Here is a 13,128-nt window from a genome sequence, read left to right as displayed (position 1 = left end):
CAGAGTTCCCGGACAGTTTGTAAACTCCCAGCGCGTGTCTCCCAGGCGTGGGTGAGGAAGAGGCGAGGAAAAGAAAGAGGAGAGGGGGGGGGTGGGGGGGGGAGTGGAAGGAAGAAAGGGGGAGAGGCAGAGGCAATCTGATGGGAGGCGGCCCAGCGGCGGTATCGGGCTGCTTCGGAAACGCCGCTCGGAGACCGGTGTGGAAACGATGAGAGCGATGACGACGAGGACGAGGACGCTGACCCCCGAGGTCACGGCGAGCCGGCGCCTGGGTCTCCCCGCGCTGGCGGTCCTGCTGGGCCTGACCCTGACCCTGGTGGGGCCGGCGCAGCCCGGCCGGGGCTACAGCCACGACGAGGACCAGGACTATTACCTGCAGGAGCTGCATGCCAGGGAGCAGTACAGCAAGATGCAGGTGTCGGCGGGGGAGGAGCCCGCCCCCTCCATGCCCGGCCCCCCGGAGACGAGGCTCCAGCAGACCCCGGCCGACAAGAAGAAGAACCCCCGGGGTGGGAAGACGGACAATAGCAGGAACCCGGAGAAAACGACCGCCAAGAGCAAACCAGGTACACACACGGCAACAACTCTGATGGCTCAGTTGCAGGGCAGGCAATCTGAGGCATCGTCGGCATCAGAGGATGCTGTTTAATGTAAGCCATTATGTGCTTTTGTTTGATGTCTCGCTATGGTGGCTGTAGATCATACAATATCGCACCTCCGGAAGCTTGAATCCAAAATAATGAAAAAATGCTCATCTAGCGATGAGTGCGTTCACCTCTCGATGAACACACAATGTCTAATCCTCCTGGCTTTCACAATATTAAAACACATTAGGAGCGAAATCTTTTGACCGGCGGAAGTAATAACATCGAAGATCCATACAAACACACTCCTCTGGTCTCCGGCCGTGGCGGAGTAATGATCTTTGTAGCTTAATACAATAATGGGAAATGTGGAAAAACAAAATAGGTGCAAAAGAAACACACTGTGAGAGAGCTGTACATGTGGAGATAAACAGAAGAAATATTTTTAAAAAAGAAATATTTGCACAGTCGGATCAAAAAGGCTGAAGTAATTTGCTAATGTGATTAAAGGCCATGTTCCAACACCAAGACGGCCTTTCTTTTTCTATCTTCAAAGACCACTAATGTGCTCCAGACACATGAAGGTAGCCCGAGGCTAAGAGAGAAGCCGCCGGTGGCTTCTGGCCCCCGCACACGGGCAGATCCAATCAACTCAATTGGTGATGGATGTGCAACGGTAAATACCGGGGAACAGTCGCAACTACAAACGGGCTCGTGAGTTTGGCTTTCCTGCTCACTGTGGCCACGTGTTGGCTTCCTGTGGAGTGGAGCTGGAGTCTGGAGATGATGGAATAGCATGGAAACCGTGCAAACTCACCATTCCTCTGCTGCACAGCCGCACAGTTGGAGACTGCACTGACAGTTTTGTCGAGTTGTGTTACTTTATTCGTCATGGATACTGTGCAAAACGCACAAGTCTCAATGAGAAGAACAGCATCGTACCGTATATTAAAAGGCTCTCGCTCATTCCCATCCAGCAGTCCCTGTGCGTGTAGACATAACATTACATAACACGTTGGAACCTCACATTATGATAATATCCTGCAGGGGCTCCAGCCTCACACAGTGATCCCATAAGGCTGCAGACCTCTCTGTGCCCTGCCTGCGGCCAACGCACTCGCGCCACGGCATTCTAGGTGTGTCAGTGCTGCAGCCAGCTGATTGGTGCATCGCGGGGACGCCTGCCGCAGCACTGGTAGAGCGTCCAGATGGCGTCAGTGGTGGCATGCGTGCGTAGAACAGCTGTGTCGACGTCTGGTCACACGTGTTTCAGCGAGGTCGGGTCGGGAACATGGAAATGCCGTAGCCGTGAATACAGCCTTGACCTCCTGGACGCCGATGTCATGAATACAGTTTTTTTCCTATACATTAGCAGGCATCGTGACAAGTGCAGACGCGCGGTGAAGGCCCCAGGCATCTCATCATCTGAACTTGAAGTTGTAATTTGTTTCGGGTTGTGCGATGAGCGTTGGTTATTTTTTGCTAGTCTCGCGACGCTTTGAGCAAAAACAGAAAGGTGCAATTATCATATCTTGGCATTGAGATGCAGAGCTGCACGGTTCAAACAGATTCCACAGGGCTCAATCACAACGCCGCGGCACCGAGCATTGTTGTGGATACTGAAACCTGTCCCCGGCCAAGGGAGGGGATTGTAAGAGCTTTCAGATGTGGGAAGAAACTCTCACACGTCACTCAGACACACACACACACACACCTTCAGACTCACACTCACATTCAGAATGCATTCTTCCACTTCCTCTAGGAATGTGATTTAGCCCCCCCTCCCAGTTTTTCTTCTCCTTCACGCACACACTGTACACACACACACACTGTACACACACACACACTGTACACACACACACACACACACACACACACACACACACACGCACACACACACACGCACACACACACACCTCTTACGGCAGATCTATTTGAACCTTTGTCGTTCACGTCCAATAAACACTTTGAAGCCGCGGGCATCAAGTGTGTGACGCTAGTCTACAAAGTGGTCACGGTCAGGTGAAATGTAATGACTGCAAGGTGTGTGTGTGTGTGTGTGTGTGTGTGTGTGTGTCCTTTGTATTGTGTCTTCCACAGAGAAGACAGACAGCGGCAAGGCTGCCAAGAGCAAGAAGGGGGGCCTGAAGAGCCCCAACAGCAGCTCAGAGCGCGGGGGAACGGAGCCCTCCATCCCGGAGGGTGAGCGAACACATGACGCCACGGACCTGTAATGTAACCTGTGACAGATTCAGCCCTGCCACGCTTCCTTCAACAGGGCCGCGTTGCTATTGTATGTGGCTTCAAAGAGAGCTTTCTAATAAAAAAAAGAGTGCAAGCGTAGGATCGCAAAAAAAGGAATGAAAAATGTTTTGGAAATAGAAAAGTTTTTTTGGGGGGGAAAAAAAAACAAAAAACATATTTTTTTCCCTTAAAGGAAAAATACGGCAGTTAAAAATGACACAAGAGGAGTCAATCACAGAGGCACTGCTGCCTTCTACTGCTGACGGAGCAGCGGGGTTGCATTGCAACCAATCACAGTGTTCGCCATTTGCCAAACTCTGCCGGGCTTTCATCCAGAGCTGCTGGCTTCACCCGTTGAAGATTGTATATGTCTAGCGCTCCGCTTCCAACGTTTGATTCGGGGCACTGCACTTTCATACTCACTTCAGACTTTCCGAAGACAAGACCAATATATTTCGCTTGTTTATGTGCAGAGTCACATTTTGGTAGCGCGAAAGAGAGAGAGAAAGAGAAAGAGAGAGAGAGGGAGAGGGAGCGCTTTCTCACAGCAGGCTGGTTAGGAAAGTGTCAGCGTTCAAAGTGACGCTGCACCTATTGTGAGAGGCAGAGCAGAGGAAAGGGGGGAGAGGGTGCCATTGAGATGCAGCCGTGAGTTTGGTTAAATGGGGAATATGAGCATGGAGTTGGATTGGGCCATTTGTCTAAAGTCGTGTTGAGGAATGGAAACTCCATGCTACACGCCTGGCAGCCATGGAGAGTTATGGCGTTTTGCTGAAGAGCAGCACAGACAAATAAACTGCAGGAAGGATTTTTCTCGGGCCAAATCCTGTCTGAGCACTGACCTGTTTTCTGATTTATCTCGCACAGCTTCGGCTCTACTTGGTAGCGATTTATTTCATTTGGACCACACAATGTTTTTCATCTAAATAGCAAAGAGAAGCAGCAGGAGCAAAGGCTGATAATTATCAGGATTTGAAAATAAATCCTGCCAAATCCATTTAAGGACTTTAACAATGTATCCTCAGAAATGTGCCTAGTTGGTTGGCTATTGTTGGAGTCCCGACTTGAACAACACAAATAGAAAAATGAATGATTGCCAAATCAGTGCATTGTAAAAATATATTCACAGTGGATGTAAATGCTGTCGGATTTAGCAGTTATAGTGTTTTATCAACGCCGTGACGCAAATCAGCCCTGCTGTTAGAAATAACGCCAGGTTTTCTTTAACAAACATCAGCCACATACATCAACATAAATAACACTCAGATAGTCTGGGCCTGAATCCAACAACCAAATGCTGTTGAGTTTATCAAGAGTTGCCTCATGGGACTTATACACCTAGCGGCAATCTTGGTTACCTCTTGGTTAACCAAGATTGCCAGCTGGGTGGTGGAACTGAATGAGGAGTTTCACGGCATTTAGAACCAGGACTGGCTGCTAGTTGGATAAGACCCATGGGTAAGCAAAGTCTGTTTTGGTCTTATTTTGAATTTGTTTTCTTATGTGCAGGCTCCCAAAAATCACAATTTATTCAATATCGTAGTGTCGTTATGTCCGTTATGTATGATCAAACACTATCTTCTCCAAGTTTGCCCCTCGCCTGATTTTCAGACGGGGTTGCTGTCTGATGTGTTTATGATGTAATTGTGACAATTGAATCTCCCCTCACTAACACCACACCATGTGGACGCCATGTGCACCAGCAACAGATCCACTCCAATTAACACAAACAAAAGACCTTTGTTGTTTGTGTTATGATTGTTTCAAAACAAAACCCTAAAACACACATCTCAAATCACACATCCACTTCTGCACTGAATCAGCACAATGTTTCTGTGAGAGCACATGAATTTGATTCTCCTCAACATTGATCTCATATACTCGTTAACGGTCTGTCCTGATTTGCTATTGGCTCTCAGATGTCACATGGCAAGCGGCCCACTTTGTAACATTTACGACCCCTGGCTATGCCTCTCTGGGCTCTTCAGAAGGTGGGATGCAGATGGACATGATTGTGTTTGCTAGGAGGAATGGCCTGCAGATGTTGATGCTCCGTTTCCTGGTAGCAAATTAATGAATCCTACTATGGCCATGCCAATACCCTGAAAAGACACGCCTGCCTCTATTTCTAATTGGTCCGTGACACACATCACCACTATCTTTGATTCTACTGTCTATGGATTTGACTACCGCACTTAAACTGGCTTGATATTATCTGCTAGGGTTAGGGGTTAGGGGTTAGGGTTAGGGTTAGAGGTCTTTTGTGACGCTCTCGAATGCTCACAGCGAGGGTACCGTAGAGTTCAGTAAGATGGAGAAGTTGACCCTTGACCCTTGACTCTGCGGTCTCTCACTCGGCCCTATATGTCTGTATGTGTTCTTTTTTACATGCATCCCTCCAACCAAATCGATCTTAAACTCTTAAAGCGTCCTAGGTTTACCCTATTTGCATGGGAGAAGCCTAGATGAGATCTACTACAGAATGACAATGTTTACCAATAACTCTCACTAGGGTAAAAGAGGCATCAGGTAGTACTAGTAGTTAGTAGTGGACTCCCTGTCACTGCGATTAAACCTTTGCAGCATATCCAGAACGCGGCAGCCTCGTGTTCAACCTACCTAAATTCTCCACTGTGACCCCCCTCTTCCGGGACCTCCACTGGCTCCCTGTAGTAGCTCGCATCAGATTCAAGATGATGGCACCACACACCCCAGCTCGATCCCTTCGCTCAACTACCTCAGCTGGACGTCTGGTACCGCCATCGCTAAGAGCAAGCAAAGGAGGATCAGCAAAATCACAACTCTTCTCTGTTTGGGGACCACAGTGGTGGAACGAGCTCCCTGCCTGATGTCAGGACCGCAGAGTCCCTCACCAGCTTCCTCAAAAGACTCAAAACTCACCTGTTCAGAGTTCACCTAGACTCTGCATAGCCATTCAGTCCCCCCGCCCACTATTGTCTGTTGTACGTCCTGGCACTTCCTGAACGCACTTAATGTACGTTGTATTTATTCATAGTACTTAATTGTGTAGCATCTGCAGTAGCTAGCTATCACTGCTGTATACGGGGAATGGGTTGGCCTGGCGATTGTTAATACCTGCACTTGGTTCTATGAACATCTTTACTGTACCGACAGCGATATATTGTTTCAATTAGGCCTGGGCGATATGGCTGAAAGACATATCACAATATAACTTCATCATATTGATCGATATCGATAACTATTGATCATTTTAATTACCTAAAAAGACTAGGAATTACCATGCTGGATTTAAACACTTCTGTTTAACACTTATATGACCTTCCACTGTTCTTTATTAATAAATACTCCAATGTCGATACAACAATGAAAAACACTCAAATATTGTAAATATATTAATATATTAATATTATAAATATTGTAATGTATGGAACCGTGTTTGTGTAACAAACCCAGCTGCTAGATTCAGTGGTCCAGTCTCTTATCGATATATATTGAACATGTTTTATATTGATATTGATCAAAAGTCTATCACAATACAATCATTTATTGTTTTATTGCCCAGGCCTAGTTTCAATTCTTATGACAAATGTACTTATTGTAAGTTTTGAAAAAAGCGTCTGCTAAATGCCCTAAATGTTAATGTAAATGTGAATGTAAATGTAGCTATACTGTTGTAAAACCATCTCCCATGCACACTCAACAACAAAACACACCCAATATACATTTACCTGTAAAATGACCATAGGATTCCATTAAATATATTGGTGGATTTATTGTCCAAAAAGACACATGTCAGTCGAACATTCTAAACAAAAAAACCCTTTATACGCATGAAATCTGTATTACTGTACATAAAAGAAACCGAATGCACAGGTGCACTGCATACATATATGTATTTTATATATTTTTATATTTTATTTTATTTTATTCTATATATATATATATATATATATATAATATACAAATAATACTAATTGTATTACATATACATATAGCCTATATATTATATATCTATATATATATATATAGATATATATATGTATCTCTATATAAGCCTACAGATATAAATAAATATATATAAATACATCCATCCATATATATATAGTCTTATAATGAATACCGCAGGAGTTCTCACAGTCAGAAGACCTATGATATAAAAAACAACGGCTATTGAGCCAGAACCTTGAAAAGGAACAAACAGCCTATTTTCCTAAACTCAATGCGTGACATGACTCTTAAGATATCTACTTTTCTTTGGACCAACTTCCACATGGTTTTTCTCTCTAAAGATCTGTCTGGAAGCGGGGTTTGTTTTGTCAAAATGTTGCCAGCCAAGGTCATTTTTATTAGTTGTTTACATGGCAATTTCCGAGGAATCGCATCACTGCCTCTCTAGAAGCTGCTTGAGTTCGCAAGTCTGACTCAGTGCCCCGCCTCGGTTTGGGGGCTTCTATGAAGTCAATGGGGCTGCTGACCCAGAAAGTGCTCCTGATATTCTAATGACGCCTGGATACAGTAGCGCTAAAGTGTTCCCCAGGGGGTAGAACTGTGCAGTCATTCAGCATGCAGCACCAGGTAGGAGCACGTTGGGACTGGAAGTGAGCTCATGGAGGGAGTATTCAAACCTCAAATGATTGCACGGGACAGATAGAATTTGGCCAAAGGCCTGATTTGGCCAAAGGCCTTGCGTTTGTGTTTCTACAGGGTTGCTGTCAGAAGGCCTATAGCTCAGACTTGTTTATATTTGTCTCTTGTCTTTGTCTCTATGGGAATTAGGTTTCTGCGATTGTAGTTTGTTTTGATACTGTATGAAATCCGAAAATAATTTACCAGGCAAGAAAACAAGTTCAGAATGCAGATTCTCTTCTTGTGATTCGCAGTCATGCCAGTTTCCAATACATGCCCTTGATTAACCTCAACAACCCACTTTCACTGCGGAGGTGGAATCGACAGCACATTGAGACGTACCAAGTGAAAACCCATTCCCTTCTTCCCTGGCCTGCTGCATTTCCTGATGTCCTGTGTTGACGCCAGCTCTGCCCTGGAACCTATGACATGTGCACAAGGTGCTGTGTTCGGTACAGATTCATGCCCAGTAGTTGCTCTGAAATTCCATCGCTGTAGTGTGGGAACATCTGTAAACAGCCAGATCCCACTCCGAGAAATATTGGCCACCGGGGATTCCCCATCTGTAGCTTTATTTGTCTAATAGATCCTAACTGGACGTAGCATCCAGCCCAGCAGTGCAGAAGATGAGTAATAGCCCTGTAACCTTTTAAACAACTTAAAGATGTGAATTCTTGTCTCTGCACATTGGTTATACCCTCTGGCAGTGAATGAAAACATTCTTGGGTGATGATGTGCGTCTTATTTATTCACTCATATATTAAAGCTTCTTCTTAAAACAAGCCGGCTGCCCGTCTTCAACGTGTGCCAGTGCCACATGTTGACGATTGTACGACAAGTTTAAGCGGATGGCTGGGTAGAGGATAATAATAAATAATCATGAGCATCAGTCCATCTTCCAAGTCATCATGGGTAAGGTATGGTAAATGGTAGTGGTAACTGCTACCATCTGCCCCCCAAGGTAGGGTTGTGGGAGGAGAACAGGATTGCGAACTTGATCGCGGACAGGATTGTTAAGAGAGCAGCCAGCAGCCAGCTAGCGGCAGCCTAACTCACCCTTCGAGCGGCTCGTAGCCTAATGCTCAAGCATTAGGCTACGTTTTTTCAGGAATCATAAACTCTAAATATAATTTTATTACTTATTTACTTATTTTACACATTTGAGAAAAAACATTCCCAAAATATCATTTATTTGGCTATGATATCAATATTTTAGCTCCCCCAAAAATTCACAAACCATGTTTCCAGGGGAGCTCATGTCACCACTAGGGGAGCTATAGCTCCCCCTGCGCCCCCTTAATTCGCACACTGGTCGTAACGTGTTCCATGTATCGCGATACAAGTCGTAACGTGTCCCATGTATCGCGATACAAGTCGTAACGTGTCCCATGTATCGCGATACAAGTCGTAATGTGTCCCATGTATCGTGATATGAGTCATATCGTGTGCCATGTATCGTGATACAAGTCGTAACGTGTCCGATATATCGTGAAGTCCTTGCCAATTGCTTTTGACAAATATTTTGTGTAGTAAAATAAGCAAAATATTCTTGCATGGCATAAAATAAACCACTTTCGCCTTTACAGCATTCAAACAAAATGATCAAATGAAACTGACAAGGCATGTATTTTTGAAAAATATGTGTGTTGTTTATTGTGGCTGTCCCACAAACCACTTTATCCCTTCTGCGTCCCACTAGTGGGTTGTGAAAACCACAGCAGGAAAGTGCAGACTGTCCAAACAGTGTTCAAATATCATAGTGTAAAAGTTCAGCCAGGTGTACCATGGGGTCATTTCAGCATTGGACCGTATTGCATGTGATTCCTGCAATTGCCTTCCAGACATTCAGATTCATTAATCATGCGTCTTGAATAAAGTGCTGCAGTGCATAACCTTGACTGAAAAGAGCTTCGTTGTTTGTATAAAACATGGTGCTGATAATTGAGAAAACATGGTGTTGAATTAGTGGCCAACAAGCTTACTTCATCATCCCCTTCATATTTTTTAGTCCCAAATAATACACAGACATTAAAGTTAAATTGAGATATCTGACTAGCCAATCAGTTGACGTTATTAATGATGTTATCATGTCTGCGTCTGGAACGTTCAAGCCTCAAAAAACAGCACAGCGGCGATAGATGATTCTTCAAATTACCTTTGCCCATGTGTCACAGGGCGATTTGTCATTCTCCCTCACCAGACTGTCCCCCGATGGGATTGGAGACGCTCAAGATTGATGACTTCCAGCTCCACGCTTCCACCATTAAGCGCTATGGCCTCGGAGCACACAGAGGTCGTCTCAACATCCAGGTACCAGGAGTGCCGGGAAGGCCTTCCGCTGGGTTTCGGAAAGGCTTAGCCTTTTCCGGGCCAGCGCTTTCCACCACGTTTGGGCCAGCGCTTTCCACCGAGCTCTGGTCTGCTTGGTGGAAAGTGTTGTGCTATGCTGTGCCAAGTTTACATAAAAACGTCGTTAATTTTCCCAAAAGGAATAGGGATAAAGTGTTCAAACTCCAGAATTTATTTTAGAATTAAAATGTTTGATATACAGGGATAAAGCAAATATGTTAATGGTAATACAGGCTGAATTTAGTAACTAACAATATATGTTGTGATAACATGGCTTGGTGCCTGATAATAAAACACGGCTGAAATGATCGCTCGATTTCGAATCACCCTACCATGAGGCCAAAGCTAAGTGAAGGACGGAACACAATACTGTTTGGGCAAATCCCCAAACCTAATACAGAAGATTGGCGCTTGAGGAAGGAGGCATTTCCTGTACGTGTGAGTGTCTGCTCCGAATGTGTAGGAGACCTGAGGACTTGAAGGTCTGCAGTGCTCTGAATCTATTTATTATAGATGCACCTCTCCTAGTTGGACCATTCACGATAATGAAACACATGCACCGGTTCTCTCAAGAAGCGATTGACGAAACCAAGCCAACATTGTTGGTTGTTATCCATTTATTTGTGTGTGTGTGTGTGTGTGTGTGTGTGTGTGTGTGTGTGTGTGTGTGTGTGTTTGTGTGTGAGAGACTGCATGGTGTGTGTGCGTGTGTGCGTGTGTGCATGTGTGTGTGTGTGTGTGTGTGTGTGTGTGTGTGTGTGTGTGTGTGTGTGTTTGTGTGTGTGAGAGAGAGTTTGATGTGAAACACACCAAGGATCATTTGACGGGCAGGAATTATCCAAACTTGTGGGAAATTATCTGAAAATCTGGAGGCAGCCTGAGAGAGCAGATGTTGTCTGTTAAGTCTGGGCATTGTTGAAAAGGTTTTTCTTCTCTCACGCCTCCAGACTGTAGCCCACAGCTTTCAGACACCATCTGCACTTTGATAATTAGGAGTAAGGAGTAACAAGCCCTTGGTTCAATGCCTCACTCTGCATGCAAAGTTTTAAATAAACGATAAGGAAATAATCGGGGGAATGTATGCCGATATGTCTCTAGTTAAGATGTAATGAGTTTTCCACAATCAGAGTAAACAACAACTGGCACTAAGATCTGGCTGAGACACATGGTTCAGCTGAAATCATGACAGATCTGTTTGTGACTGTAAAAAAGGAAAACTTTTTTCACACTTCAAAAACTTATGAAGCGGAAAAAAAAAATTACCACCGAAGTTAGTTTCATTCGGGGCTAGCATAATAAATACTAGCTTATGAAAGGGTAACAGTCATGCTTGGTTGTTTTTCTAATATAAGAGAGGACTACTGCATACTTAATTGTACAAAATGAAATCTGAATCAGAACATGAAGAGTTTGTAGTTGTAGACCAAGATCTTGTTATCACACACTTACACAGTACTCCCATATATTAAATGACAGTGACAGTTCGCCCTTAAGGAAGATAATTCATGGTGACTTGACAACAAGCATTCACACGTCATAATATATAATATACTCATGCGAATAAGTTGTCATATAATTTCCCAAAGAACAAGAAGATAAACAATCTTGCCTGCAAGCATTTTTTCTGTGTTTGCAATACTTTGAGCCAACACATGCGTTTAAGCACTGTATTATGCTTTGGTGCAGGCTATTCGTAGCACTTTTAAATTGGAGTTGTTTTGTGTTCAGCTGGTATAGTACCCAATGCCAAGTAAACGTAGTCAAAATGTGCCCCTTAATAGCCTCTTCCACGACATGTATCATTGAAGGAAGACAAAACACACTCCGGCTACGCTATGCTAGGCTAGGCTAAGCTATGCCACAGCACTGAGCACTCCCCCGCACAGAGGGGAGCCGTTAGCGTTTCAGAGCTGACCCAGAGGAAAGATTTAGCCATAGATAATCCATAACTCAGCTTTGCTGGCTCCCAGATGCCGCTAAATCATTCCCTTGAACAAGGCGGCTGTGATTCAGCCAACCTCGGTTTAGACAGCTTTGACTTCTGCTGGGACCGTGTGCGTGTTATATGATACTAAATGGCCGTGCAAACGCGCTACGCCTGTCCTTCTCGGTGGACGTTATAGAGGGGGTTCGCCTTGCTGCCCGTACAATGCTCCTCGCCAAGAAGCACTTTTCATAAAGACTCGATAATCCGATAACAACCCCCCATAACAACCTCGTCCACTGCCACGCAGTGCTGATACGTTGACCCCTGATCGCTAGAGAATCAAGCCCCATCCATGCAGATGCAGCGCCACGCTATTTAGCTATTTTTGAATATATATATGATAATACTTCTGCATGGGCATGTGACAAAATCGAGATCTGCAACGCTTTTAGTGTCGACGAATTGACGTTTTCCATTAGTCACAAATTTGACCAAAGACGCCGACGATCCAACAATTTTCAGTTGTTGAATTATAGGCTGCAATTCTTTGACGCGTGTATGAAGCGGTACTCTGTTGTATTTGAAAACAGCAGAACATGACGCTGTCCCTTTAACCTCCACCTCAACCCCCCCCCCCATCCCCGCAGGCGGGTCTCTATGAGGACGACCTCTACGACGGAGGCTGGTGCGCGGGGAGGGAGGACCCCCTGCAGTGGCTGGAGGTCGACGCCCGGAGGCTGACCAAGTTCACCGGCGTCGTCTCCCAGGGCCGCAGCTCCCTCTGGTCGTGAGTAGGACCCCCCCCCACGCCGCCGCCCCCCCCCCCCACACACACACACACACACACACACACACACACACTAAGCAGTGTGCGCATTAAGGGGGCTATAGCTCCCCTAGTGGTGACATGACCTCCCCTGGAAACATGGTTTGTGAAATTTTGGGGGAGCTCTAAAATATTGATATGATGCTATTTCCGGCATTTTTTTTCTCAAAGGTGTAAAATAAGTGCCCACTCACACAAGCTTGTTTAGGTACATGCTTAAAAGACTGGTCCAGGTGCGTCACCTGTGCGCCTGTAGTGTGTGTGGCGTTGCGTCTCTCCGGGCAGTGAGAGGGTTGTGTTGTGTTATAGCTGTTTTAGTAATAATAATAATGGCATATTGTTCATGGCTGGGCTGCCGCTATAGGCTGGTTTCTCTTATCGCGTGTGTGTTCGGCTCTGTGTACAGCCCTAAGATAGGCTACAGCCCATGTGAAACAATGTACGTTTTTTGAGTTGAGTAATTTTAAGTTGATTTAATTAAACAGTCAAAGGTCCCTTTGGTGGGCCGTGGATTCTTTTTTATCATGTGGGTTGAAGTTTGCATAGCCCGTAAATGTTAAAATGAAATGAACCTGATACATCGGGGCGTT

General features: G+C 45.1%; 1 protein-coding gene across 1 annotated transcript in view; it reads left to right on the top strand.

Annotated features, from left to right (window-relative positions):
- Positions 1 to 208: 208 nt before the first annotated feature.
- Positions 209 to 13,128, top strand: part of cpxm2 (carboxypeptidase X (M14 family), member 2) — a gene marked incomplete at both ends in the record, with an annotated part of 32,894 nt that continues 19,974 nt past the window's right edge. The window contains 5 exon segments of the mRNA XM_084485529.1: positions 209 to 566; positions 2,685 to 2,786; positions 4,748 to 4,819; positions 9,637 to 9,746; positions 12,360 to 12,499. Of these exon segments, the coding sequence (XP_084341655.1) occupies positions 209 to 566; positions 2,685 to 2,786; positions 4,748 to 4,819; positions 9,637 to 9,746; positions 12,360 to 12,499 (782 nt within the window).

The sequence above is a fragment of the Micromesistius poutassou genome (genome assembly GCF_964030765.1).
Source record: "Micromesistius poutassou genome assembly, chromosome: 21".
Lineage (NCBI taxonomy): Eukaryota > Metazoa > Chordata > Actinopteri > Gadiformes > Gadidae > Micromesistius > Micromesistius poutassou.
The sequence above is the reverse complement of the archived record's forward strand: the minus strand, read 5'-3'. Positions and strand labels throughout refer to the sequence as shown.